General features: G+C 49.8%; 1 protein-coding gene across 10 annotated transcripts in view; it reads right to left on the minus strand.

The window, feature by feature from the left end:
- The window catches only part of MSI2 (musashi RNA binding protein 2), a 361149-nt gene that overhangs the window by 41881 nt on the left and 292062 nt on the right, over positions 1–27206 (minus strand). For all 10 annotated transcript variants that reach the window (XM_084749550.1, XM_084749553.1, XM_084749551.1 and 7 more), the window contains 2 exons: positions 24361–24443; positions 8256–8370 (listed from right to left, as the gene is read on the minus strand). In XM_084749550.1, coding sequence (XP_084605676.1) covers positions 8256–8370; positions 24361–24443 — 198 coding nt within the window. The remainder of the gene's footprint in view (positions 1–8255; positions 8371–24360; positions 24444–27206) is intronic.

The following is a 27206-nucleotide window of genomic DNA, read 5'->3' on the forward strand; positions in this document are numbered from 1 at the left end:
GAAGCCCTTTTACTGCCTTCTTCTAAGGCAGTGGACAGAGGCCAGAGCGCCACACAGGGCAGAGGTTCTCTGGGATTGACAGTTTATGAGCCACACAGAGGGCTGCTTCTTGGTTTAGCGAGCCACAGCTGGAGATGGGATGGAGTGGGGGAAGAGGCAGGGGCCATGTCCCAGCACAGATACTGTATACAAGTATGTCTTTGAAAGACCCATTGGGACTGTGAAAACATGTGCCAAGAAGGCCCAGCTGAGCTCTGAAGGCCAGGTGCAGGATTTTCACAGTTTATGGTGGGTGATGACCTAGGGTGATCCTCTGGTGAGTCCTGGAGAGGGTGGGCCTGCTCCAACCTGTGAAGTAATGTCCCATCTAAGAGGTCACTTTAGTGGGGCTGGTGAGATGGCCCAGAGGTTAAGAGCACTGACTGCTCCTCCAAAGGTCCTGAGTTCAATTCCCAGCAACCACATGGTGGCTCACAACTACCTATAATGTGATCTGATGCCCTCTCCTGGCCTGAAAGTGTACATGCAGGCAGAGTACTTATACATAATAATAAATGAATAAATCATAAAAAGATTTATTAAAAAAAAAAAAGAGCACCGTCCACCTCACTCTTCATGCCCCTGTCTTGATTCTGATTTCAAAGAGGACTGTGGCCCTCTTGTACTGGAACATCCTTGGTCACAGCAGCTCCATGGCTACCTCCTGTCCTCGTCCCTAGAGACCAACTCTGCCTCTTTCCTTCCACCCAGAGTGGGTTTGCTCAGTCCAATCATATTCCACAAATGTCACCACAGTCTCCTACCAGCACACTGGCTAGCCATTTGCTTTGGCCTCTGAGGTGGCTGTCTGGTGGGTGTCAGGCCGGCCAGCATTTTGAATGAACTCTGTCCCTGCCTGGGAGGCAGGCCAACGCAAACCTTCGTAGGGACCTGCATCTAGAGCCAGTGGGCAGAGGATGGGCAGGTGGCTCAGGGTTGACTCTGGCATCAGCAGGACAATCCAGCACGTAGAGGTGCCAAGTGGCCCTCTGACCAGGCCATTCCTGGGCTGTCCTCTTGGCCAGGAGCTGAGGCTCTGATGGCTAAGTTCCCTAAGCTCCTGTCTGCTTTCCAGGTTCCACTCCCCTGAGCACCGCCAGCTCCTGACAATAACCTTTGCCGTGGCCAGGAGACAGAGGTAATTTCTTCCGTTTCCATCAAAAAGCAGGTGGATGGCCACTCCAGTGGTAGACTCAGGACAGGCTCCAGGCTTTCCAGAAGACAGGGAGCTGTGGCCACTGTCCACATGTTTCTGTTCTCCTTACACATTATTCCTAAGCACAAACTCTGGGGGCCCGTTATCCACCTCCCTATGGATTCTCACGAGCCATTCCAAGCAAGCCAGGGCTGGGAGCACAGGCCTGCTCACTACTGTTCACCTTCTCCTCACCATCACGAGTTGGGCTTTAGAGCTCTTCCTAGTGCCAGTCAGTGTTTGTGTCTCAGGGCCCCTTGTGTGGCTGTAGATGTCGGTGGATGGCTTCCATCTGAGAACAGTGGGTCACCACCACTGTACCCAAGTCACTCATGGGTCTGGAAGTCAAGAGATCTAGAATCTAGTTCTAGGTCAAGACCACACCCTGGGGGATGACTGTAGCCTGAATTCGTGAGTCTCCTGAAATTCACACTGAAATAATCCTAACGACTAACCTGATATGCTATATTAGAGGTAGGTAGTGATTGGCTCTGGGAGGTGACTGGCTCACAAGAGCACAGCTCCCATAAATGGGATCAATGAATGAAGTGGTGGTTTGAATGAAAATAGGCTCATAGGAAGCGTCACTATTGGGGGTGTGGCCTTAAGTAGGTGTGGCTTTGTTGGAGGAAGTGTGTCACTGGGGTTGGGATTTGAGTTCCAGAAACTCAAGCCAGGTCTAGTATCAGTCGGCATCTTCTCCAGCACTATGTCTGCCTGTATGCGGCCATGTTTCCTGCCATGTTGATAGTGGACTAAAGCTCTGACGTGTAAGCCAGCCCCAGTTAAGTGTTTTCCTTTATAAGAGCTGCCTTGGTCATGGTGTCTCTTAATAGCAGTAAAACCCTAACTAAGACAGTGCTCTTCCAAGGAAGGTTCCACAGAGACCATTGACTGACTTTCACTATTTGAGGAGGGAGCACCGTCACGTCACCACCTATTCTACCAGTGCCTTCATTTTCGGATTTCCTGGCATTCAAGACTGAGAAGTAGGAGCCGATCAAAAGCTGAGCAAGACCTATGGCATCCTGTCATACAATTCTGACCTGAGAGAGGGTTCCCTCTTTTCTCTTAGACGTTGAGTCTGTACCACACCTAGAAAGCTTTACGGGTCACCAGGGGCACAGATGATGCACAGTGACCAACTGTGGTTCTTGCTACAGCTGGAGGCTTCCCACATGTGCCGTCTCACTGAACTCCCTGGCTGACGGTGCTCTCTCCATTTCATCTGGGCACTGCCACTGCCTCTGTCCCGGTGAGGTCATCCTCACCGGCAGAAGGCTGCAAGGCAAGATGGAATAACTTAGCAACTGTGTACCTATGGTCTCAGAGAGGGAGAAGCTGAGGAGGCCACGCAACTCAGAGACAACAGAGCAGTGGCCAGGCCTCAGAGATCGTCGCTGAGCTCACGCTCAATGGGGCTATTCTATGGAATTTATTTCATGGCTGGGCAACCTAATTTTCCTCTAAATTAATCACCCACTATCAAATCAGATCTTTCAGGGCTAGATTTCTCATAGCACTATTTCAACAATATTGATAAATGGATTATAGGCAAATGGTCAAATCACTACTGCCTAGGGGATTTCCTGATGAAAAACGGCACCTTTGCTGATAACTTCAGAGCAGGCTCCTAAATTTGAAGTGTTAATTTTGACAGCAAAAGTAAAAAGCCCGTGCTTCACTTTCTCTGGATGTAGGTGAGGGACAGTGGAATGGCTAGTCCCTCCCTGTACTCGAGTCATCCATATGACTTAATTGCATGTGTCCCCCTTCCCCTCCCCCATGCAGATCCTAAAGTCTTCAGCATGAAAGAAGAAACATACAAGTTCACACCAACTGTGGGATTCACCCCGTTCTTCCAGATCGACCAATATCATCATCGCCCAAAGAATGAAGATGAGAATTCCAGACCTGCCTCGCTGGGGGGGAATCACATCTCCATACCCCCAATGCTGAATACCCTCTCAGTCAGGCAGATGAAATTATAAATTTATAATACAACATTACTTCAATTTTCCTCTTCATTTGCGGCTGTGCAGCCCAGCTCTGCTCCAGTGGCTCAGGGCCCGGGCCGCACAGGGGAAACTGGCTGGCTGCATATCAATAGCACATTACAGTAGACCCAGGCGAACGCTCCATCAGGCCACATTACAGCAGGATGACCCAGCCACCACTTCCATTAGCAGCTGGGCCCCTCCCACACTGGCCACTGAACAATTTATTTGCTCCAGTACTCTGGCTGCCTGATCAATCCCACAGTAATTATCTCTTGTCACTAAAGGAAAAAAAAATCAAGCCTTCTGCCTGGATGACCACCTTCCCTGCGCACGGGCTTTCCATTGTGGCTGCACAAGTCAGAAAGGGACAACACAACTCAGGTATGTTGCAAAGTTCCTTCTGTGGCCCCTTTCTGTGGTGCTCGCATGCTTCTCAGAACTGAGGCTTTAGATCTTTGCTCCTAACTGAGGGATGTCCGCACCCTAGATGGGCCACGGCTCATCCAGGCTCTTACTTAACCACCTAGTGTCCTGAAAAAAAAAAGGCTCATCCCAGACCCCTGACTTCAATGAGACAAGAAAGAAGGGCCGTTTATCCAGAGAACACAGTGGGTGTCTGCTACAGGAGTAGCACTGCCAGGGGGGTGGGGGGGGGCTACCAAGATAGTCCCACAAGGTCAAGCAAGTGCCAAGAAGCCCCTCCTAAGCAAGGATGGGACAGCCAGTCTACAGAGACACACAGCCCAAGAATTCTCCTAAGTTGCAGGGGATCCTCTACATCCACGTTAATTTAACTTTAACTAAAACTGTCTGAAAAGAAGACTTCAGTCCATTAGGGGCGCGAGGCACATCACAAATGCTCAATGGCTGCTGTGTACATGAAACTGGCAGTCGCCACGTGGACCAGCAGACAAAGGGCTGTCTCATTGTCTCAAAAAAAGCTCCATTGGACCAGCTGGACTTGAAGCTGCTCCTGCCTACCAAGAGACAGGTGCACAAGTGAGTGTCTTCTCTACAGTGGACTCAAACCAGTATTTTTTTTTTTGGGTGGGGTGGGGAGGTAAGTTCCAGCAGAGACCCTGCACAACTCCAGGAAGGAAAGGTGTGCTCAAGCCATCTCCTATTTGGGGTGAATGCCAGCAGATCACGGCTCCCCAGGCCCTTTCAACAATGATTAATTTTACTTTTTAATTAATAATTTATTTCTTTCTTTATCACTTTCAATCTAGAAGGCATTGATGTTGGAAAGCACTGGATCAGGGTTTTGCAAAGATCTCTTGATGGGTAAGAATGGTCTTGGCTAGCGGCTAGCTGGCCAGCAGCATCTCTCTTCTTCCTGGCCTGCCAAGGGAAGCTTTCCCGAAAGGCAAAAACCTGCACTCTCTCTCTACCACGTGTTAATAAATAGCACGTGGCCAACTAGGGCAAAGAGCATAAAAGCAGTGGGATTATGAGGCTCAAGGCAGAGACGGCCAAGAGGCATCAAATACGTCAACAGTCATGTGTTTGCTTTCACTAAGTCCACTTTCATTAAGAAAAACTAGGGCGACTCTGCAACTTCAGGCTGGATGACTATAGGCATTCCCACAAAACATGGACAGTGGGGCAGGAGCCAGGGGCTGCAAAACCACCTTCTCCGGTAGCACAGTTGCTTCTGGTTCTGTCTGGCTCAGAAGCAAGAGGTGGGGGCCTTGGAGTAATTCCTTTCCTCTTCGGCCCCCTACACTCTTTAAAGGAATTCCCACCATCGTCCATCCCATCCCATTAAAGGCTGTGAAAGAGAAATTCAAAACATGCGGCATTTCCCCCCAAGGATGTTGGCAGCCATATCAAGCGAGATCAAGAAGGAATGCCACACTCCCATACGCTTGTCAGCCTTCCTTTCATGAGACATCCCAAAGGATGGAGAAAATCCTGGAGGATACTTTTAAAAGTGAGTCCCATGGCGCCCCAAGTCCTGAGACCAGCAGGCTGGCTGTCTCAGCTCCTAATTAGAACACTGGCTCCCTGGGATTGGAGGCAAGATTCTCTGCTGCACCCTAAATGTTTAGAACTTTTATGGCACACAGTAGGCACCTGGTAAACATATGCTGGATGAGTGAATTTTAACATTTCACTGGCTCATAGAAACGCCCTGCATTAATGAGTATTCATCAGCGTCTCATAACATCTCATTAATTTACTTTGACAGGGACTCGTGATGCAGCTCAGACCGACCATGATCTGTGGTCTTGCCTCAGCCTCCTTAGTGCTGGGATTACAGCTGTGGACCACTGCATCTGGCTATTGTCAGTGATCTTTTTATTTGTTTTTTCATCAAACAGGGTTTTTCACATAGTCCAGGCTGCCTCAAACTTGCCATGTAGCCAAGGATGACCCTGAACTGCCAATCTTCCAGCTTCTACCTCCTATGTGCTAGGACTACGGGTGTGTGCCACAGTGCTTGGCTCTCCAGTGAATTAAAAATATATTTTCCCTCCTGTAGGAGCCAAGTTCATCAGCCATATTATTAGGAGTGGTGACAGCATGGGTCCCAGAACTGATACACAAACAATGCACTATGGAGGTGGTTACTACCCAGAGTGCACTACCCAAGGCCACGCTGTCACAGTAGAGGAAAGACATGCAAGCGAAGAGGCATTTAGGGAGGATGAAGTTTTCCTTCTGAGTCCTCCTACAGAGCCAGAGGCCCATGGACCGCATCGCATCATTGGCAACAGGAAGGTGACCCAGAGTGCCTATATATCAAGAGCGGAGTAGCCCTGCCAGACAGCAGCATCATATGGTTTTAACAATCATTTGGAAGTAATAATTATGGGGTGGAGGAGAGGGCTCAGTTGGTCAAGTGCTTGCTGTACAAGTGTTGAGGACTTGAGTTTGACACCTCAGCAGCCACATAAAAATGGAGGTGGTGACCCGAGGGGTCGTGTGTAAGTCCAGAGCTCAGAAGCAGTGAGGAGGATTGCTGGGAGTTGCAGGACGGCCAGTTTAGCTGAATTGATGAGCTCTGGGATCAGTGACAAGTCTGTGGTTTCTACATGCATGTAGCGCACACATGTATGCCCTCTTCCATGTATACAGATCTATTGAGATGCTAGTTTTCTCTATGAAGTGTGTGCCCTCGGAGTTGATGACGGAGTTACACCCTAATAAACTTCCCACAGATCGACAAAGTGTGGACTGTCAGTTGTATTTCCTGTACCTAATCTTGCGACTTGCATAGCCTGGACACAGCAGACTTGCTTCTGTTTCCTTTCCTGATAGAGAGCGTGGCAATTCTCTCACAGGCTGCCGCTCAGGAGCTACGGCTGCTAGCAATTCCAGGGAGTGTGGCATTGTAAATTGCCAGCCTGGGAAAAGATCCAGACTCAATAGTCAAAGCAATGTCTATTGAATATACATCGCTGTCTCACTACTGTTAAGTAGAAAATGAGAGAGGTCAGGCCAGCGTAAGCAGGGGGACAATCTTGTCTACCATAACATAGTCTCTGTTTAATACTCAGCCAACTTCTGAGCCTCTGGCCTCCAGCTCCTGGGTGCTAAGGGCTGCATTCCCAAGTGTGCACCACCGTGGCCAGTTTTATGCAGTGTTGGGGAACTGAACCCAGGGTTTCACGCATGCTAAGCAAGCACTCTACCAACTGAGCTACACTTCAGCCCTACCATATTGTTTTAACAACTGTAGCTTTATGCAGTGTTTTGGGATATAGTCAAACTGGTGCTTTCTTGTTTCTCTTTAAAAAAAAAAACCATTTTATTTTCTCTCCTGTTTCTATTTCTAGGTTAAGTTTTGGAATCACACAGGCAGTTTCTAAGGAACTATAATAGGATTTCCTTGTAAACTCTGTTAAGCCTAAAAAATGACTCTGAGAATGAATAGATTGGCCATTTAAAAAATATTCTCAGTGGCGCCAAGTTCTGCCTGTAAAGTTCTTCAACACAGCTCTACCTGCTCAAGTGATTCTCTCGGACAAGTAGATGCAATTCTTTGTAAGAGCATGAAAAGCTTAATACATTTAAAACTAAGCCAGGAATGATTTAAACAGCAGCAAATCTGAAAACACATAAAGAGCTTATCAAACAATATAGAAGAGGAACCCTTAGCCAAGCCAAATGAAAACCCATTAAAACTAGACAGCTCATGTGCCTGAATGGAATTTTACCATTAACGACCATTTATCCCATTTAATTAGTATTTTCCCGACACACAATAACTTGCACTAAAATACCGTTCTCTCGCCTTGAAATTTCTAATTATTGTTGCGACCCACACCATTACGCATCTCCTCCGCTTTCTCCATCTTTCATGCCATTTAAGCGGCGAGATTTTCAATTATCTACGCAGGGCGGACAGAGATACCTTTAAGGAAAGGGGCATAATATGCAACTCAATTTCTCTAAAAGCCAGGAGAGATCATTTTTAGTCAGAACAAACACACTTTGTCTTTCATCATTTTTTTTTTTGCAAATAAAGAGTAAAACAGGCTATTTAAAACATCCATTTAAATGCAAATTTTGATATCCCAAGAGAAAAATGTTAATCATTTAAATAGACAGGATTAGTGCCCACCCTTGCCACCCTTCAGTTCCTCTCCTAAGTTTTAGAAAAATGTAGCCAGAGTCCACACAAGTTAAGCCAGCAAGGAATCCTTAGGTCTTAGGAACTCTCACTGGGCCAAGAAAGCTGAGATAGAGAGGGATGGGCGGTCCTGTTTTGTGTTTGAGGAAGGGGATGGACAGAGTCTCAAGCACATCATGAGGTAGGCATAAGGCAAGATGATACTATATGCTCAGCTGGTTGCCATGACCACCTTAAAGAGGAGCCTATGACCTGCGCTAGAAGATGAGGGAACGGCAGTTTAGGCAGGTAAACTGAAGCTCAGATGAGGAAACTGGGATTCCATTCACCCAAGTGTTAGGTGACTCAGTTGGGTACACAGGCTGCCATAGCCCTCACCCCCCCCCCCGCCCCCGCCCCGAGCCCACTGTGCTCCCCCAACCCCACACCTGTGCACACTCACCCAGCATTCCCATGCCAAGCATGAAAGCATCCATGGTGTACGGCAGCCCCCGGGCGCGGCCTCTTGTCCCAGGTGGGAACATGACTTCTTTCGGCTGAGCTTTCTTACATTCTACCTGTTAAACAGAACCGAGGACAAATGAGATGCAAATGAATTCCACGTAAATGTCAGACGCAGAACCTGATCGGGTTACGGGCTGTTATTTTTAGCCTTGCTCCTTACTCACTGTAAAAATAGCCGTGCTGAGTAAATGGCCTGCAAGATAAATATTTAAGAAGCCACAGCACTTGTGCAAATCCTGCTTTGGAAAAACCTACAAGGATGAAATTAGGTTCTAGAAGGGCAGCGAGGACGGAAGCGAAAGATGCACACAGGGAGGCTGCAGCCTGGTGCAGAAAAGCACGGTGGCCGAGGAGGCGGCGACAGCTGATGGATGATGGGCCTGTGGACCACGGCAGCTGCAATTATGATCATCTTTCATGGTTGTTTGGCCCTTTTAGACAGATTCCTTGATGGTCCTGCAGGCTAGAGACTCCTCACATCAGGCCATCAGAGACCGTCTCTTAAGAAAAAGAGAGGGTACACAGTCCAGGATCCACCCCCCCCCCCATGAGCCCTGAACACCAGCAGCTCAGAAGTAACATAGCACATTCCAACCCCATCAGGCAAAGGCCTTGAAGCCAGATGTTACAATTACCAAGTTGGCGATGCCGCCATTCCCTTGGATCCTACACCACCACACCTCCCGACGGAGTCTGACTTCAATGGACTCTATTCCGACGGATTCCTGGTTTTTCCGTTTAGCGCTTGTGTCTTTTAGTGGTTGCTAATCTTTCCGTTTATCTCCTACCTCCAAAATCTCCCGATCCTATTCCACTTGTGCATACAGAGGTCACTTACTGAACACTGTTCCCTGTACAAAACAGGAGCCGTAGGGCCAGGGAAATGGGTGGGTAAGGTTACCTTCCGTCAACCCTGATGGCCCAAGTTCATTCTCTGGGTCTGCAATGGTGGGAAGAGAGAACTCACTCCTTGGAGTTGTTCCCTGACCTCCGCCTACCTAGGCCATGGCCCACGCTCTCCAACATAAATAAAGACATGCAGCAAAAAGCCGAGGCTCTAGGAAATGATTCGGTGGCCTGTAGAAGTTCCTGCACGGTTTGACGGGGGTGCAGCATTAGTTGCTTTTAGTTTATAGGTGAATTTAACAAGCACCGCTGGCTGTCAACGGAGCCCACTGCTGATAAAGACAGGCTGTTGCAGGGCAAAGCGGGCCACTCAGAGCAGCCACCAGGAACACAGGAAGAAGAAGCGGGTGTCTTAGTTTGAGACAGTCTAGGGACATGTGGTATAGGAGCAAAAGCTTCGCTTGGCTCAGCAGCTGCCAAGGGTATCGCTGTATCACAGGAGACTGCGATGGCTTAAGGCATGTCTGAGGCAGCCAGAGTGGGCTAGACTGTGTGTGGTATAGACTGCTTAACAGGGGGACCTACCCAGAGCATCCATTCTGGAGATATGTTCATCCTGGACACTCTAAACTACTGTAGCAACTAGAAAGCCAGGGGTGGTGGTGCATGTCTGTGATCTAAGCATGTGGGATGCTGCAACCGGAGGATCACAAGTTTGAGGAAAGCCTGGGTTATGTAGCAAGGTCTTGCTTTTAAGAAAACAAATAAGTAAATAAGCAAATAATTTAGTAGCTCTGAAACCATGTAACAAGTATTATTCTTGTAATTTAAATGTCTTTAAAAATGAACAAAAATCAGGCTGGAGAGATGGCTCAGAGGTTAAGGGCACTGACTGCTCCTCCAGAGGTGCTGAGTTCAATTCCCAGCAACCACATGGTGGCTCACAACCATCTATAATGTGATCTGACGCCCTTTTCTGGCCTGCAGGTGTACATGCAGGCAGAGCACTGTATACATAATAATAAAGAAAAGAAAAGAAAAGAAAAAGAAAAAATCAAAGACCCAGAGTCCATGTAAGTAAGAGCGAGGTGTGTAGCTTGACCCCAGCAATCCCAGGGGGGACTGTGTACCAGCGAAACTGGTGTAAACGCGGGGGTGGGGGGGTGGGGATGACAAACAAACAAACAAACAAACAAACAACAAAACTACGGGACTGATGAAGCTGTGTATGGCCCAGCACCAATGAAAGCACTGGCAACACTGATTGTTGGGGGTGGGGGCGCTCCTAGGTCCTAGGCAAACCAGGACACTAGTTACTCTAACTGCACGAAGATAAACATGAAGGACAGTGACCTTGTAGAGAGAGAGAGAAAAAAGAAGTATGTATATTGTATTAAAAATATCTACCAAAGTTGTCGTGGAGTAGCTTAAAATTTTACTGTGTATTTTGTTACTGTTTATTTTAAATCTCCTGCTACATAGTGGCTGCATGCTGCATATTTTCATAAAACAATGCAACATCTTGTCATCAATAGGGTTATTGGGGGATTCCTCTTGCATGTAAGTGGAGAAAGATGATTAAGAAGAAAAAACTCACATCAGGTCTTTTAGATTTCTCCTCATAGCTCAGGCATGGTGATTAGCCTTAGCCCCTGCCTTGGCGCCCCCATCCTGGGAGCTGGAGGCTGAGGCATCTCCCTTCGCAGGAAGCTGCTCTGCACAGGAAGATGGGCGTGCCCTGAGCAGGCAGGCAGATAATTACCAAACGCTGACACCGGGATGGGAATAATGCCGCTAACCAGCTCACTTCCTAACAGGCCTATCGGTGGCAATCTATTGCTTTGTCTTATGAAAACCTGCTGCCTGTTCCTAGGCAACCCGATCAACGGAAATTTCAGGTTTATACAATTTTCATTTAGGGAACAGGAAGGTTAACTAACTGTAATAGGAGTATTTTAAACAAACCCACCTACTTACTCTCCCCAGCACTGAGCAGGGCTGGCAGCTCGGCAGAGTTCTGCTGTCTTTGCTGGTGGCATTTTTTGGCAGCACCTACCACAGGAGCTCTGTCAACCACCAGTCCTGTCACAGTGAGTGCACTCTGAGGCCAGAGGCCATGGCATGGGAACTCTCTGGGGGCTCAGCCTGAGCTGGACATCTGAGTGACAGGAGAGGCACTGGACACAGCAGGGAGCCTGTCTGGCCAGCGGTGAGAGCTTCTGGAAAGACTTCATCTCAGAACCAGAGGACTGCTTACATAGTCTGTCTCCACTCCCTGCCCCTGGAGATTCAGGCCTCTTAATTCTGGCATGTGGAAGAACTCAGAGCCTGGATGTACGGGTTCCACTGGTAAACAAGGGGGGCCCCAGCTCTGAGAACTTTCATTCTGTTTGTCTTGTTCATCAAGGGTGTAGGCTAGTGCTCTCTGAACATCCAACTGCCTTGAGTCACTTTTTTCCACCAAGACAAGGTTTCTCTGTGTGGCCTTGGCTGTCTGAATCTCACTCTGTAGACCAGACTGGCCTCGAACTCACAGAGCTCAGACTCTGCCTCCCAAGTGCTGGGATTAAAGGTGTGTGCCACCACCTGGCCACCTTGAATCACTTGTAAGCTTGTCACTTCTTCATCTCAAGAGCCCATAGGCTCTGCTCTCTTCTCCTGTTCCAGTGGCAAGCCAGAGAGCTAGACTCAGGACCTAAAGGGAAAGCCAGAACCAAAGAGGAAAACCCAATCTACCTCCTTGGTTCAGGTCTGTGTTCCAGACACCCGTAGCCAGGCACCAGATGCCGGCAAGCACAGTGGCTTTGCACAACCATGTATTGTCCTCCTTGGGGCTCTGACTTGATGGGGTCTGGCGGGGTACCATCTCTCATGGAGCTCTGGTCCGATGGTGGCTTCGGCTGGAAGCCAGAGAAAGCCTTGACTAAGTCGAGGGCATGGCTTCTCCAGGGCTCCTGGCTTTGTCGCAGCATGAACATTATGGGAGACTCTGCAGAGCTGTGGGGCATCTAGCCTGGCCTTGGGATTTGCCACACCATGTAACTTCTACCACCTTCTACTGTGTGTCCTGTGCCAGCTTAGAGCCAGTGTGAAAGGTCAGGACACAAAGTGCAAACAGCTGGAACATGGAGACCTGAGGGCCATCTGTAGAGTGAGGCACTGCTTGAGGTCACTGACACGTTGGGGGTCAGACAGGAGGGTGGGAGGCATTCTACCATCCTACTGCCTCCTGACTGCGTTCTTGGGGTAGTGGGCATGGAGGTGTTGACGTCAGGGAGCAGTGGGGCAGAGCACACAAGCCACTTTCCCACGGCAGCCCTACGAGCCTCTGTCTCGTGGCCACTAGGAACAAACTGGAGGTGGCTCTCTTGGTGGCCAGGCCACACCCTGTAAAGCCCCTGGGTATAATGAGAGTGTCCATGGCCTGAGTGCAGAGGAAGAGTATCCCCACCCCAAAGTGCTGGCTCCATGGAGGCCTTAGGGGGGAGGGGTCCTAGATCTGAAGAAGCAGCACCCCCAGGTTCAGCCCTGAGCCTTTCCCATTAAACTTGGGCTACTGCCACTGGGTTAAGAGCACTCTATTCAAAGGGCGTGGAAGGGAACAAGGCCAGTCTGTGTGACTTTGAACTTCAAAGAGGCCTCAGAGGCCAGTTGTGGCTAACACCTCATCCCAGGAGCAGGCCTCGGTTTCCAAACCCCAGAGACAGCCAAGTTATGGAACAAGCCGCCGTGGGGGCTGAAAATGTATGTGCCTTGAAATTTCATTTCTTGGCTATGCAGCTCAGCTCGACAAATGCACCTTGGGGGACAGGCAAGCCTTTCATGTACCCCTCAGGACTGTGGCTTCAAAATGAGGACCGAACGGAAGACAAGTGGGGTAGCAGCCTGCTCCTGCAGAGAACATGCCAAAAGACTGCTGTGCGTTCATAGGGCCATTAGATGTCTATGAGGCTTGTTAGCTGTTGGTGGAGGGGGCTCTTCTCACTGTCATCCAAGGTGACTCACTTCAGGTGGTGGTGGTGGTGGTGGGTATTAAACCCAGGGCCTTGTGCATGCCAGGCAGATGCTCTTCCACCGAGCTACATCCCAACCCTATTGTCTCTCACTTGCTATTCAGACAGAATCCTAAACTTACGAAAAAGTTGCAAAGACAGACCAAAGAACAGCTGGTATCCTTTTGCCAACACTGCTCACTATTGGCGTTCTGTCATAGACACCTCAGCATTTGCACACGCTTCACGTCTGTATCTGGAGCGGGTAAGGGGTGGGGATGTGCTTCCTGTTTGAGAGCATGCTGCACACCAAGGGCTGGGCTCGGTGCCCAAGTGCTCACACACACATGGCTCTGGGGACCCCCAGCTAAAAATTTTCTTCTTCTTCTTCTTCTTCTTCTTCTTCTTCTTCTTCTTCTTCTTCTTCTTCTTCTTCTTCTTCTTCTTCTTCCTCCTCCTCCTCCTCCTCCTCCTCCTCCTCCTCCTCCACCTCCTCCTCCTCCTCCTCCTCCTCTTCCTTCTTCTAAGATTTGTTTCTTTTATGTATGTATCTGCCTGCCAGAAGAGGGCATCAGATCTCATTATAGATGGTTGTGAGCGACCATGTGTGTGCAGGGAATTGAACTCAGGACAGGACCTCTGGAAGAACAGACAGTGCTCTTAACCACTGAGCCCTCTCTCCAGCACCCTAAAAACTTCTTGTATGAGGCTAAGTTGCAAACATGGGGACAGGTTTTTGTTTTTGTTTTTTATGTAACCAGAACACTCACCATTTTCAACAAGGACATGAGAACTTTAATCTAGCTTTTTCATCATCCTTTTGTCAATGGACTCAACGATGCCCTTTATGGCAACACATCCATCTACTATTAAAAAGGGTTGTGCTGTGCTGTCTATGTAGCCAGGTTGTCTTTGAACTCATTTTTCCTATCTTAGCCTTCTGAGGAGCCAGGACTGTAAGCACAGGCCACTGTCTCCTGCATATACTATGCTTTAGAACTAGCGTATTAAGAGTTCTGCTTTGGGAAGGGCACTAGGGTTTCTATGGGGAGGCCGTCCCTAGGACAATGCCAAGTCCCATCAACCACTGGGCCTCTGTGAGGGAGAGCCAGGGAGTCTCAGAAGGAAGCCAGTCTCTGAAGGAGTGACAAGACTTGTTTTCCCTGCTTTCTCATAAAAATGGTCCAGTCAGCTTGCTGTCCCAGGGCCAGATAGAAAGCCAAGAGCCGACCTATGGCCTGATGTGCTACCCTGCACAAGGCAGGATTCTATCTGGCCTGAAGAGGCCAGCGTGTACAAACAGATCGTGTTGGAAACAGTTCCCTTCTCAAGGAGGCTTCAAAGAATAAAATTCCCTAATGCCAGACACTGACCTTGACTGTCTGGCTGGTAGGAAGGGGAGGGGACCAGAGAACTCGGGAGGCTGCCCTGTAGCTTTTCACGGCAGTGCCTGCCTTTGTATAGAGTCTCCTGACAGATCTAAGAGGCCTGGCTGGGTGGCCCAGGATCAGCGGCCTCTCCTCCCTGGCTGGTTTTTAGAGGATTCCAGGTGATGTTCCAAGCCAACTGCTTTGCTGGAATGCAGGAAAGGGAAGCGGAGGGCACATTGTATGTATGGATCCAGGATTTTCCTAGAATCTGGCAGCCACTCAAGTGTTTCCACAGAGCAGGGGCAGACGGGCCCACCTCCAGAGCCCCTTTTACTCTTCTTCCGCATACAACCACTGCCGTTCAACACGAAGGCCTTTCTTCCTCCTAGCCGCTGCCCTCCTGCCCTCTCTACCCACCGGAGGCCTTTCTAAGGACCCCACAGACAGCAAGAGTCTTAGCGAGGCTCTTAAAAGTTCATACTCAGAACCCAGAGGAGATCTGGCAGCCAAGACCAGTGTCTCATCTGGTTTGACTACAAAGAGGTTCTTGCAGACATGGGACCCTCGTGATGACGCAAAGGGGACAAGCATGGTAAAGGCAGCAATGGGCACGGCAGCAGAAGAGGTCAAGCGTGCTGTCTGCCTTCAGACACACGCTGGCCACACATGACCTGGACCCACGGGTAGGAAGCGTCAGAGCCCGGTTCGATTTGCAGAGTAGGCTCAGTATGTTCCTCCAGGGTGGAACAGCTTAACTAACCTCCTCTCTGATAAAGGAACCGGGGCCTCAAGGAAAACCTACCATTCCGGGGCACAGCTAGGATCTAGTCACGGGGCTCCCAACTTCAAACCCCAGCTCCCTCCGCCGATCTTGCCCTCTCAGCCCCTCCCCTTAGCCCTCTGGGGCCCAATCTGATGCTATTTCTTCCACCAAATCACTCCCAACTCTGGCTTCCAGAATTAATTTCCTCACCACTTACAGAATTAATTTCATCCACTGTTTCCTCTGCTTAGTGTTTTTTTTTTTTTTATTTTTATTAAAACTAGCGATGGCAAAGTGAAGTAGGTCATAAACCAGTAATATAAAGCACCGGGCTAGGCGGAGCAGCACGTGAGCATGGAGAACAGTACGGTGTGTGTGTGTGTGTGTGTGTGTGTGTGTGTGTGTGTGTGTGTGTGTGTGTGTGTGTGCGCGTGTGTGTGACTCTTCTCTTTGGGGTGCTCAGCGACTGGGCAAAAGTAGAGAAGAGTCTGTTTCCAGTCTCCAGTGCTCCGTGAGACACATCCCCTAACATCTGCACCCTAGTCCCAGGGCAGTCTCAAGTACAGGGCCCCTGCTGATTCAGCTCTATCTTTGTGCTCTGCGGTTGAGCATAGCTAGAGTGTCTGCACCCAGACCTCTCACCTGCAAGGCAGAGCCTGACCATAGCACTTACCCACTGGGGCCAAGCCTACCAAGCCCCTAGGCCTGGAGACTACTGTCACTCTCACCCTGCTATGTACCGAGCCGACAGGAAAACCTTTGAAGCTGAGAAAGCCAGCCCGTCCCTGTGCTCCCAGCTGCGGTGCCCAGCCCTATTCCCAACAGATCCTTCTCCCTCCACCCCTCCAGCCAGGTAATCCCAGCTCCCTGCGCATTCATCATCAAGGTGTGCTAGGGGAGCTGGCAGGCTGTACTATTTGAGGAAATAGCTGACGGCAGTAGCACCAGCTGTTCTTCCCCCCTCCCCACCCCCCCCCCCCGGGCACCTGCAAGGGCATTTCAAAGTGAAGGGGAAAGCTTGGCCTCACGGCAGGTGGCCAAATCTGGGTGTAAGACAGAGTGGGTGTCTACCCCAGCCCTGAGCCGGCTTCACTTAACCAGGCAGCAGAGACGACAGGAAAGGTGCAGGTGCCGTTTCAGCAGCAGCTTGAAGCTCCTTGGGTGTGGGGTGGAGCAGCTGCGGGAAGAGGTCAAAGAAAGGACCCAGAGACAAAAGTCTCAAAGCCCAGAGAAGACCCAGGAGGGTTTCTTCCAGTGGCTTTTGTGTGCTCCCCTCAGAAGAGCTGGTGGCGGGAGGGGGGTTGGTCCATGCCAGCTGAGCAGGTGTGGAAAACCCAGAGGCTCAGCACCCTGCCCTCCTTCCCTCTCCTTCCACTGACCTGACTAGAGGACCAATGAAGGGCAAACGGGAAGGCTGCGAGGCTCTGACAGGGAGGCTACCTCCCTGCAGGCTAAATTACTTCTGCCTAAAGAGCAGCACACATTTCCAACAGACAGCCCCCCCCCCCCCACTTCTCCCAGGCTTCCCCCAACACACAAATTGTTTGGCTCCCATTAGCAGAGCCTGTACACAAACGGGCGTGTGCACACAGGCGTGTGTGATGCGTAGGGCTCGGGATCTCTCCCTCTCCCACGCAAACATGGGATTCATTTATTAAATGCCTCTCTGCCATTTCCTTTTTTGCCTTCATCCTGCTTGTTTAATATTGCATTTGACATTCTCATTTTATAAATGGCAACAGAAGCGGAATGGATGGCTAAAATTAGCTTACAAGTGAGAATGATGCTACAAATAGGATCCTGAGCACAGAAGCCCAGTTAATTCCACCCACCCCCACACACTTTTGGGCTGGTTCCTGACTGAGCTTTCGGGTCTTTGGAGATGAGGATGATGCAAGACGGAAACGCTAAGAGCCCTGTCGCCAGGCACTCTGGTAGAAGCAGGGCACAGATGCTGACCCTAGCCTCGGAGGGGTTCCAGGCCCAGGCTAGCCCAGCACTGTGGTCTTGATTTGGAGAGGCCAGCTCAGCTCTCTCACTGCCCTGCTGTGCCTTGTCCCTTGGTGTTGTGCTCTAAGGCTTGGTCCCCCAAGGATGCTGCAAGCTGAAGAGAGTAGGCTGTGGATCACAGCAAGCCTTGGTCCTGGAAGTGAGCTCTCTGGAACATATTCAAAGCACCTGCTTCAGCTTTCCTGGGACCTAAAGAATCCCAAGTCATGGAGCTGGAGAGATGGTCAGATCCTCTGCCAGAGGATCTGAGTTTTGTTCCTAGCACCCACATCAGGCAGCTTGCAATAGCCTGTAACTCCAGCTCCAGGGATCCCAGCGCCCTCTTCTGGCTTCTGTGGGCAATTGCAGTTATGTGCGCACACACAAAATAAAATGAGCACTGTCTGCTCTTCCAAAGGACCCGGGTTCAATTCCCAGCACCCACATGGCAGCTCACAACTGTCTGTAACTTCAAGATCTGACACCCTCACACCAATGCACATAGATTAAAGTTAAATAAAAATATAAAAAATAAAAATAAAATAAAATAAAAAATAAAATATAATGTTAAAAAACGAATCACATCACGGGACTCAGCTACTTGTTCCAGGGGCTGTATACCTCTCCTCCCTTGGAAACCACCTTTGGTCAGGCACCAGACATACCTACTTCCCATGGGGACTCAGGAACCAGTCCTACCTGGTCCTGCAGCCATCTTCCCTGAGGATCACATATTTGCTCAATCAAAATGATTCTGAGAATGATGATATTAAAAAGAGTGATCACTATGATGGAGCATGGCATGGCCTGGGTCTGTGCCAAACCTTGTATACCTCTTTGTCTCAGCCCTCTCTCTAGTTACCCCCAATGTCCTCTCCTTAAGGAAGGGGATCAAGAGGTTAACTGGCCCAAGGTCATGAAGCTGGCAGGTGGCAGTGTCCTGGACTGTGGGTGCTCAGCAGGGAGGGGCTATGGCGCCATCTGGCAGGGAGGCATGAGGGGTGAACAGCACTGCCCTCTGACCTTTGCTTCTTTCTCCCCGTGACCATGGTTGGGTGCTCACCTATGAATAAAGGCTCTCCTAACCTCAAGCCCCGCTGCCTGTTGGGGACACCCTCTCTTCTCTGTTTCACAAAGCACTATTCTATGGTACGCCTGGCTGATCACTCAACTAAAACCCTTTTCTTAGGGTCCTGGAGGCAAGCATCACCAGTGCTGGCCTTGCTCTGAGCTAGTTTAGGCCTCAGTTGCAGATGATGGTCAGTAGGCCAAATCCAGCTGGCTGTAGCATCCTGTTTTTGTAAATTAGGTTTTATTTGAATGCAGCCACGCCCACTCATTTACATACTGTCTGGGGCTGTGTTTGGCTACAATGGTAGCGTTGAATAGCTGTGACAGAGACCATATGGTCCTTCAAGCCTCAAATATTTACTATCTGGCCCTTTGCAGAAAGCTTGGCCCCTGGCTTAGGCCAAATGGAGGTCACTTGCTGTCACCTGCTGTCACTGAGAGTGTTTTCAGGAGAGCTGGATCCCTGCCAGCCTTTCAGACTATAAATGTGACCACAGAGGAGGCAAAGCCACCGGGACCAAGAATAGCACCAGGGGCTTCATCTGAGCTGGAGGGACAAAGCAGGTGCAAGTAGATAGCAGGGGAACCACACAGTAACCACTAGTGGGTCTGGGCTTCTGTCTCAGATTCCAAGACTCTCAGTGTCTCCAAATGACCCAGCAGGTCCTAGCATGGCGACATGAGGACCTAACCCTTCCCTCCAGCAGGTGTGGCTCAGAGGATGGTCAGAGCAGAAAGGCGTGCTTCTTTGGAGAGGAGACCTGGGACTCTGGGAGCTTCCAGGGTTAAGTGATCGGTTTTTTTTGTTTTGTTTTGTTTTGTTTTGTTTTGTTTTTCTGATGAGAGAGAGCCTGGCAGGTGATGCTGAGGGCACTAGCCTGGCAAAGGATGAGTGCCAAGCCTTTGCCAGGTGTCCTGCCCCAGCTCCACATTGCCAGGTGCTTGCCCTCTGTCACTGGGCGGTACCACAGCACCAATGGTATCCACGATTGGCGGACTCCCTCCACTGGGACTTCCCTCAAGTTTTGAATGTGCACACAAATCACCCCCTGACTCTTGTGCTAGCCAGGGGCCGGGGGCAGAGACTCTACATTCATCCGACAGGATGCCCACCCTGCTGACCATGCGGGGAGGGCGGGTTGCTAGGCTTCCATTCATTCCAAGACAAGGGCTATACACGCATGTCTTGCTTAGCAAGTGCAAATGCCTTAAAGGAATAAGAAAAAAGCTCTAAACGCTAATCACTAGACATAGGAACTTTCTTTTCTACCCCCTCCTTCCTCGTTCCGATTGTGGCTAAAAGTGTCTGCTGCCAAGACTGACAATCTATGTTCGATCCCTGGGACCTCCTTGAAGGCAAAAACTGATTCCTTCAAGTTGTCCTCTGACTTCCACACGTGCAAGGCAGCACCCTCGCACTTAGACGTGCACAGATAGGTAAGTAATTTTCTTTCCCCCAAACCCAAAAAGGTTAAAACAACAACAACAACAACAACAACAACAACAACAACAAATTCAGCTCTATCATTTGTGGCTGTCCCATGGTACAAGACCCTACTTCCCACTGAGCTTTGGTGGTCCCCTTGGAGGACTGACAGTCCTCAGTTAGCATGCTGTGTGAAAGGCAGGTGGGCTATGGCATGTCTGTACCTGCACGGTACCAGCGAGGTACCCGGAAACACCAATTCCCCATGAATGAGGTATAGGAGAAGGCTCTACCCTGGTACCTTCCACACTATACCCCCATTCTTACCCAATCCAGGTACCAACATCTCCTCGATATCATTTTGAGATGTGGGTTGTGCCAGGCCCCTCCCTATGGCTGCCTGGCGCATCAGGAGGTTGCTTGCAGGCTGGGCTCCGGTAACTGACTAATCAAGCAAATGTCTCCACTGCTATGGGGCTGTTTCAATCAGGGGCACGCTGCCATGGGAGGCGTTATTAGCTGAGCCTGAGCTGGAGCTCGCAGAGTGGTCAGAGAGGAGGATCACCAGGCTGCTCCATGCCTGCGTCTGTGTGTTTAATGACAGGCACATCTGCATTTGTTCTGGTCTTGTGGGCTGAACCTTGAGCCTGAGTGGCAGCCAGCTCTCTACCGTGCCCCAAGGTTTAAGGGAAGGAGCCTGGATTGATTGCTAACCAGGACCCTTAAGCCCAAACTAGGTCCTCTGGCCTTCAGTTAGGAAATCAAGAAACTACATGGGCTGAGGGGCCACAGGGAGCCTTACAAGCCATCAAGATCATTGTTGCCGCCCTTCATGGTCTAGAGAGGAAGGCTAGCATTATGGGTTCAACTAAGGGCTTAAGAGTACAGCTCTCTGCTCCTCAATTCTGGGGCTGCTGCTTGCTGACTGTGTGGTCTTGGGCAGGTTGCTTTGTCGTGCCTTGCCTATCTGTAAGATGGGGGAAATGGTTTGATTTTGTTTATACTAGAAAGGTGTTGACTATCAAATTAGTCAAGATGCGCCAAGCAAGTGGCTAGCAACCAAGATGCACATAACTTAAAAAAAACGTTAGGTGTTGCAACATACGCAGGAACAGAAAGTGCTACGCAGAGACTTCTTGCCCAAACTTCTACCTAAGGGAAAACACTGTGTGAACCCCAGCTGGGGGAAAACACTGCGTGAAGCCCTTTGCTCAAGGCAGCACACCCAGCCTTTAACAACCCAGGGAAGTAGCAATCTTAGCTCTGTTTGCTGGGGCTCAGTGACCTCTCTCTGGCCCCTGCTCCCAGATACCTTAAAGTCTAGGGTGTGAACTACTGTGTCCCCATGGCTTCCCCTTCTCTGTCCACTTCCGATTTTGCTTATCGCCTACAGAACAAAGCACAGACCCAGACTAAAGGACAATAGGAACTCTGTACCAGAATTACCCCAAGGCCATGGGGTCAGGGGTCAGGGGTCAGCGCCGCCTACATCAAGAATGGCACTGATTCATGGGAGAAGCCTGGGAAATGGCTCCCAGCATCTCCTTCATTCAACATGCTCTTATCTCACTCCCCCGGTCATCTGGGGGCTCGCCCTTTCACCCCCAAGCTCAGACAAGAGTCCAATAGCTCTCTGAGCAGCCAGGAAGCCCAAAGCCTATGCTGCTGAACTATGGGTAGCCCTGGGACCCACCCGTGGCCTCCTTTCCCCCCTAGAGACAGCCGACCATAAGCCCTTCCCAGCCTGTATCATAGGCTTATTTCAAAGTCTGCCAATAGCAACATGGGGATCATCTCTTGCCTGCACTGATGGAATGCAGGAAGGCGCCCGCTCGCTCGCCCGCCTGCCCGTCCCCTCTGCCTCCTCTTCTACTCCCTGCTGCCCGACAACCTTTCTCCAACCCTGGCAACACGAAGCTTGGCAAAGGCTAAAGAAGGCGTCTGCTCGCAGATGTAGGTTCTCCACCTCTCCAGTTTAGAAGCAGCGACCTGAGGTGGGGAGGGAGGTGCCAACCAGAAGGCATAATAGCGTCTGGAGGACCAAGTCCACAAAGGAACTTGTGCCGCTTTCCCCCACCTAGCTCTCTCGTAGCACTTTAATGCCCGCACAGATGCCTCCAACATACACTATGCAAAGAAAAGACTATTTTCATTTCACATGCATATGGTGGCTAGGAACGATATGAACAATATTATTTTAGTGCCCTGGGAAAAAATTAGCAAGTCAAATATTGAATCAAGCCTGCAGCACCACATGCTAAGCAGATTGCTTTGATCTTATCCACACTAAAAGCTCTATTATTGAATCTAAAGTTGGTGAACACATATCAGACCGATACACAATGCATATCTGAATGCATGCCTCAGAAGCAAGGAATGTTTTGACAAAAGGGAGAAAATATCAAAGTCACAGCTGTGATCGAAGCCCAAATATGCCCACCTGCCCTCTTCTCTCTGGGCTGGAGGTTTTGCTGGCCAACCAAATATGTTTGTGCTCTGGGGGATCTGCACATGGATCCAGAAACACCTACCGAGCTCCCCACCCCCCTTTATATTTTCTGGAACCAAGAAAGAAAGGATTTGTCACCCAACTCAAAAGGAGTGTGAGACAGAGAGAAAAAGCAGGCAGACACCACGCAGGGTGTGGCGCCCTCTGGTGGCCATTTCTGTGGGCAGTTCCCCTGGCTCTGCAGAATTCCAGGAGTGGAATCTCCCCTTTTTGAGGCTTACTCCAAGAAGAAGAGTTTTGGAAAGGGAAGGCTGCAGATGATAAGGGGAGAAACAGTTTTGGGAAATCTCCTATCTAAGATCTGTCTCTCAGGGGCCCTCTGTCAAAAGCATGGTATGGTAGCACATACCTTTTCTCCTGCCAGAGGCAGAGGCAGGAGGGTCTCTGTGAGTTTGAGGCCAGCTTGGTCTACACAGTGAATTTCAGTTAGCCAAAACTACATAGTGAAACTGTCTCAAATACCAAACCAAACAAAAGCAAAAAGGTACGGTTAAAGTTAGGGGGCTCCCACCTCCAGCCTGTGGGCCATACCCAGCATGCCTTGTCTTTTGCCTGCCTGTTGTAAGGCCCAAGATTTGAAAATGCTCTTTTACATTATTATATAGTTAAAATAAGAGAGATGAGCTTTTTTTTTTTTTTTAAAAAAAAAGATCGAGGCCAGCCTGGTCGACAAAGTGAGTCCAGGACAGCCAAGGCTACAGAGAGACCCTGTCTCGAAAAACCAAAATAAATAAATAAATAAATAAATAAATAAATAAATAAAAAATAAAAAAAAAAAGAGAGAGAGAGCTGAGTTTGGAGAGAGAGAGTGAGCGAGTGTGTGTCCCATGATCTGTTTGCATGAAATTCACATATGTACGGCCTATGGACATTTCTACACTACAACACAAAATGGTTGCAATGGTCACACGAATAGCTCCAAAAACTGCTGTGTGTGTGTGTGTGTGTGTGTGTGTGTGTGTGTGTGTGTGTGTGAGAGAGAGAGATGGTGGCGGGGATAGACAAGGTCTCAACTTTGTATGTAAGGTAGCCTGAATACTTATATTTGGCTTTTTGATTTTTATTAATTAATTGTGGCTTTGTGTATTTGTGTAGGGATGGCAGTGTGTATGCTTGTGTGTGTGTGTAGGGGGGTGCACATGTGTGCAAACCAGAAGACTATCTCTGGTTTTCTCCCTCAGGTCCCTGCGTCCCTAACTGTAAGCATCTCACTGGCCTAGACGTTACACACAGAGTAGGCTGGCTGGCCAGTCAGTCCTGGGGGTCCTTCCAGTGCTGCACTTGTGAGAACACACAACCATATGGTGCTTTTTATTTTATTTATTTATTTATTTATTTATTGGTTTTTTTGAGACAGGGCTTCTCTGTTTAGCCTTGGCTGTCCTAGACTCACTTTGTAGACCAGGCTGGTCTTGAACTCACAGAGTGCTGGGATTAAAGGTGTGCGCCACCACGCCCGGCCATACCAAGTTTTTAAAAAGGGCTTCTGAAGATCAAACGTTGGTTCTCAGACTTGCCAACAAGTACTTCAGTCTGAGCTCTCTCCTCAGCCTGTGTCTGACTTTGTTGACAGGGTTTCTCTGCATAGTCTTGGCTGTGCTGGAACTCACTATGTACACCATGTTGGCCTCAAACTCAGAGATCTGTCTGTTTCTGCCTCCTAGGTGCTAGAATTAAAGGGGTGCATCATCGTGCCTGGGGGTGCATTTTTAGTTTTAGTTTTAGGTTTTTTTTTTGTTTTTGTTTTTGTTTTTGAGGTAGGGTTTCACTATGTGTTTCTGGCTGGCCTGGAATCTTCCCCTCTGTAGACCAGGCTGGCTTTAAACTTGTGCCGATCCCCCTGCCTCAACCTCCCGAACACAAGAGCTGGTACTACTGCTAAACATCACTACTTGCAACAGGCCCTTCATTATTAAAAGAATTCATTGTCCACTGTTTCTCACAACCGCTCCTGTTGACAGGGCCGAGCGTTGACAGCCTAGGCCTCAGACCACTCCCTGACTTCCGCATGCGCGACATGGATGCTGTAGCCACTCAACCCCCCTGTCCCCCCACTGGACGATCCCTCCAGACTTACCATTTTATTATTGATTTCATGGAAATGAATCTCACAGACTTTCTCCACAACGTCTTCATTCTCAAAAGTGACGAAGCCAAATCCTGAAGGAAGGAGAAACAGAGAGGAGGAGTGAGTTGGGTCCCGCAGGGCGGGCTCCAGACAGGCGGGAGGGGTGCTGTGGTCCAGGCAGGGGTCCTTATTCATACCCAGCACCCTTCCGGCAGCGAGGCGGCAGTCAGGATTCTGCCCACGTGCAGCAGGCACCCCGTGGCTTACATTTGGCCTGAAGCAAACAAGAAATTTACTTGTCTGTTATTTACAAGGGTCGGGAGCCTGCTGGCTCAATGTGGAGGCAGGCTTGTGGGCTATGGAGAGCCTCTTGGATCACTGCGGGGCCCGCACTGGCCCTTTCTGTGAGCTTCGATGGCCAGCCCTTGGGTCGGCCTCCATGCAGAGGCGGTTATTGGTCCTTTTCTTCCTGAATGGTTCCCTCTAATACCTCATCAGGGCGTCCTGAGGCCTGGAAAAAAAACTATCAAAAGTTGCGGGCCTCTGTTCTGCGCAGGCATTCCCTTTGCTACTGCCGCTTCAAACACGCTGTGGATTTGGGGCAGTTTAAGACTGTCTGATGCCTGCTGTCAGCCCGTCAGCTATCCACTGTATTTACTCGGCTGGAGATCAGCGCTAGTAGACAAGCTGCACTAAAGAATTTTGGCAGGCGGCTGCTGCTCAGCATCCTGCGAGCCGCTCAGCATCCTGCGTGCCGCTCTCAGCATCCTGCGTGCCGCCCTCCGCCCTCCTGCCCCTTCTTTTCTTCTCTTTCCACCCCCAACAGCGTTCCAGTATGAGTCCCCATCTGTGACCCTAACTCAGTAAGCACCAGGGTAACCACGTGAGCCCGCACATGGCGGGTCTGCCACCTTGCACTGAGCACGGCTGTCGTGTTGGCGCTAATGTACGAGGGGACCTGGGCAGAGATGGAGAGACACTGGTGAGGCAGGGGTCTGGTAACAGTCTCGCCTGGGCACAACCTGGGGACCTGCTTCTGTTCTCTGAACCTCACACTTTGCACCAGGAAGTAGAGGTGGATGCTTGCTCTTCCAGATCAGAATTCCAAGGGCTCTGCTATGGACTGGTGGTGGTGGGGTGGGGTGGGGTACAGCAGCTGCTGCTGCTGGTGGTGGTGGTGGTGGTGGTGGTGGTGGTGGTGGTGTGTGTGTGTGTGTCACTTTGGGAGGTGAAGTTGGTCCTGAGGATGAAACCCTTCAGGGGTGGCATCAGTGTCCTTATAGAAAGACAGGCCTGCTTGCTTTTTCCAACTCTCTCCTGCCCAGTCAGGTTACATTAAGAAGTCTTTCTGCAAGCCTGTGAAGGGGCCCTTACCAGCACCAAAATGCTGGCACCTGACTCTGACTTCTGGCTTCCAGAACTGTAAGTGACTTGTTGACAAGCTGTGACATTTTCTGACAGCAGCCCCAAATAAGACACCTTTCCCCCACCCCAAAGATGTGAGCGGGCCAAATGCAAAGCACGGGAAGGCAAAATCTTACTGGCTGTTTCTGCAATACGATTATCAGGGCTTCCTATCAACAGATAAGAGACAGATGTAAGCTGTTTCGGTTTCTGTGTCTGCTTTGGGGCTCAGCCGCCCAAGGTAGAAAGGTCCCTTCTGGTTCATTGAGCCACCTCTACTATCACTCTCCAAGGACTACCAAGGAAACGGGGGCTGACACACAGAGCTTTTATATCACAGTTCCCACAGCAGGTTCTAGAAGGTTCTTTAGGAAAATGAAGGTCAAGCTCTGCTCTCAAACAACCTCCAGTAAAAAAGAGGACCAGGGCTACCACACAAATACAATCATGATCTCCAGGCTGTGCCATTTGTTCCCATGTACCAAATTTTGAACCAACTGGTCAGTTTCCCCAGCATCACTGGGTAAAAGTTAGATCCTCAACAACCTAAGCCTGAAGCAGACATTACACATGAACTAAACTGATGCTCAACTACAGCCCTTCTCACCAGGCTCATACTTCCCAAGGGGTGTCCCAGAGAGGACCTACAGGGCTCTCTCTTTGTCCCCTTTGGGTGTCTGCTTTTCCTTAGTCCTTAGCACCATCTATCCCTGCAAAGTTTGAGGGCAGCCATACCCAGCGGCAGTGTCCGAAGCATCTCTCTTTGGACTTTCAAGTGTTTGATCCTTGCCTTCTTTAAACACCTGTCGTTTCCCCAAGGATGCTGGCTCATCACCCTCGCTCAGGTTTGGAGAAGCCTTCAAACTATCAAGCCAAGTGTGCCATGCGCCCCACCCTACAGAACAAGCAGGGGCCTACATCTCAGTAGGTAATCTTTTTTTCCTTGCTCAGTGTTCTAGAACTCAGATCCTACCTTACTCTACAAGAAAGAACAAAGATCCAGAGCCCTATGAAAGGCTTCCAGGGTGGGCAAGTGCAGGGAGGGCGCAGAAAGGAGGGGCCAGGACTGACTTTAAGCCAGCCATGCTCTGGACTAGTGTAGGGCTGGGACCTTGTTCTCAGTGTGTCCCTGGGATAAAACAGCGCCTTTAAAACACTGTGTGCTGAGACAATGCTAGGATGGGGCTTGTTCCGGGCCTCAGGGTCTGAGCATTCCATCACTCCACACGGCTCAGAGCTTTGCCTCTTGACTGACTTGGCCCTTCCTTCTATACCAACTGTCCCCACCTAGGCCCTACACTATGGCTGGTAAGGAGACCAACAAGAGTTTTTTTAAAAACCATATTATCTCTCTAGAATTGAGCCAAGGACCTCTCAGAGACAGCCTCTTGCCTGGGCAGACCTTGCTGCTACCTCATGTCACTTGCTCCCAGCCTATGGGTCACATCTGG

The sequence above is a fragment of the Acomys minous genome, assembly GCF_964271855.1.
Source record: "Acomys minous genome assembly, chromosome: 12".
NCBI classification, from domain to species: domain Eukaryota; kingdom Metazoa; phylum Chordata; class Mammalia; order Rodentia; family Muridae; genus Acomys; species Acomys minous.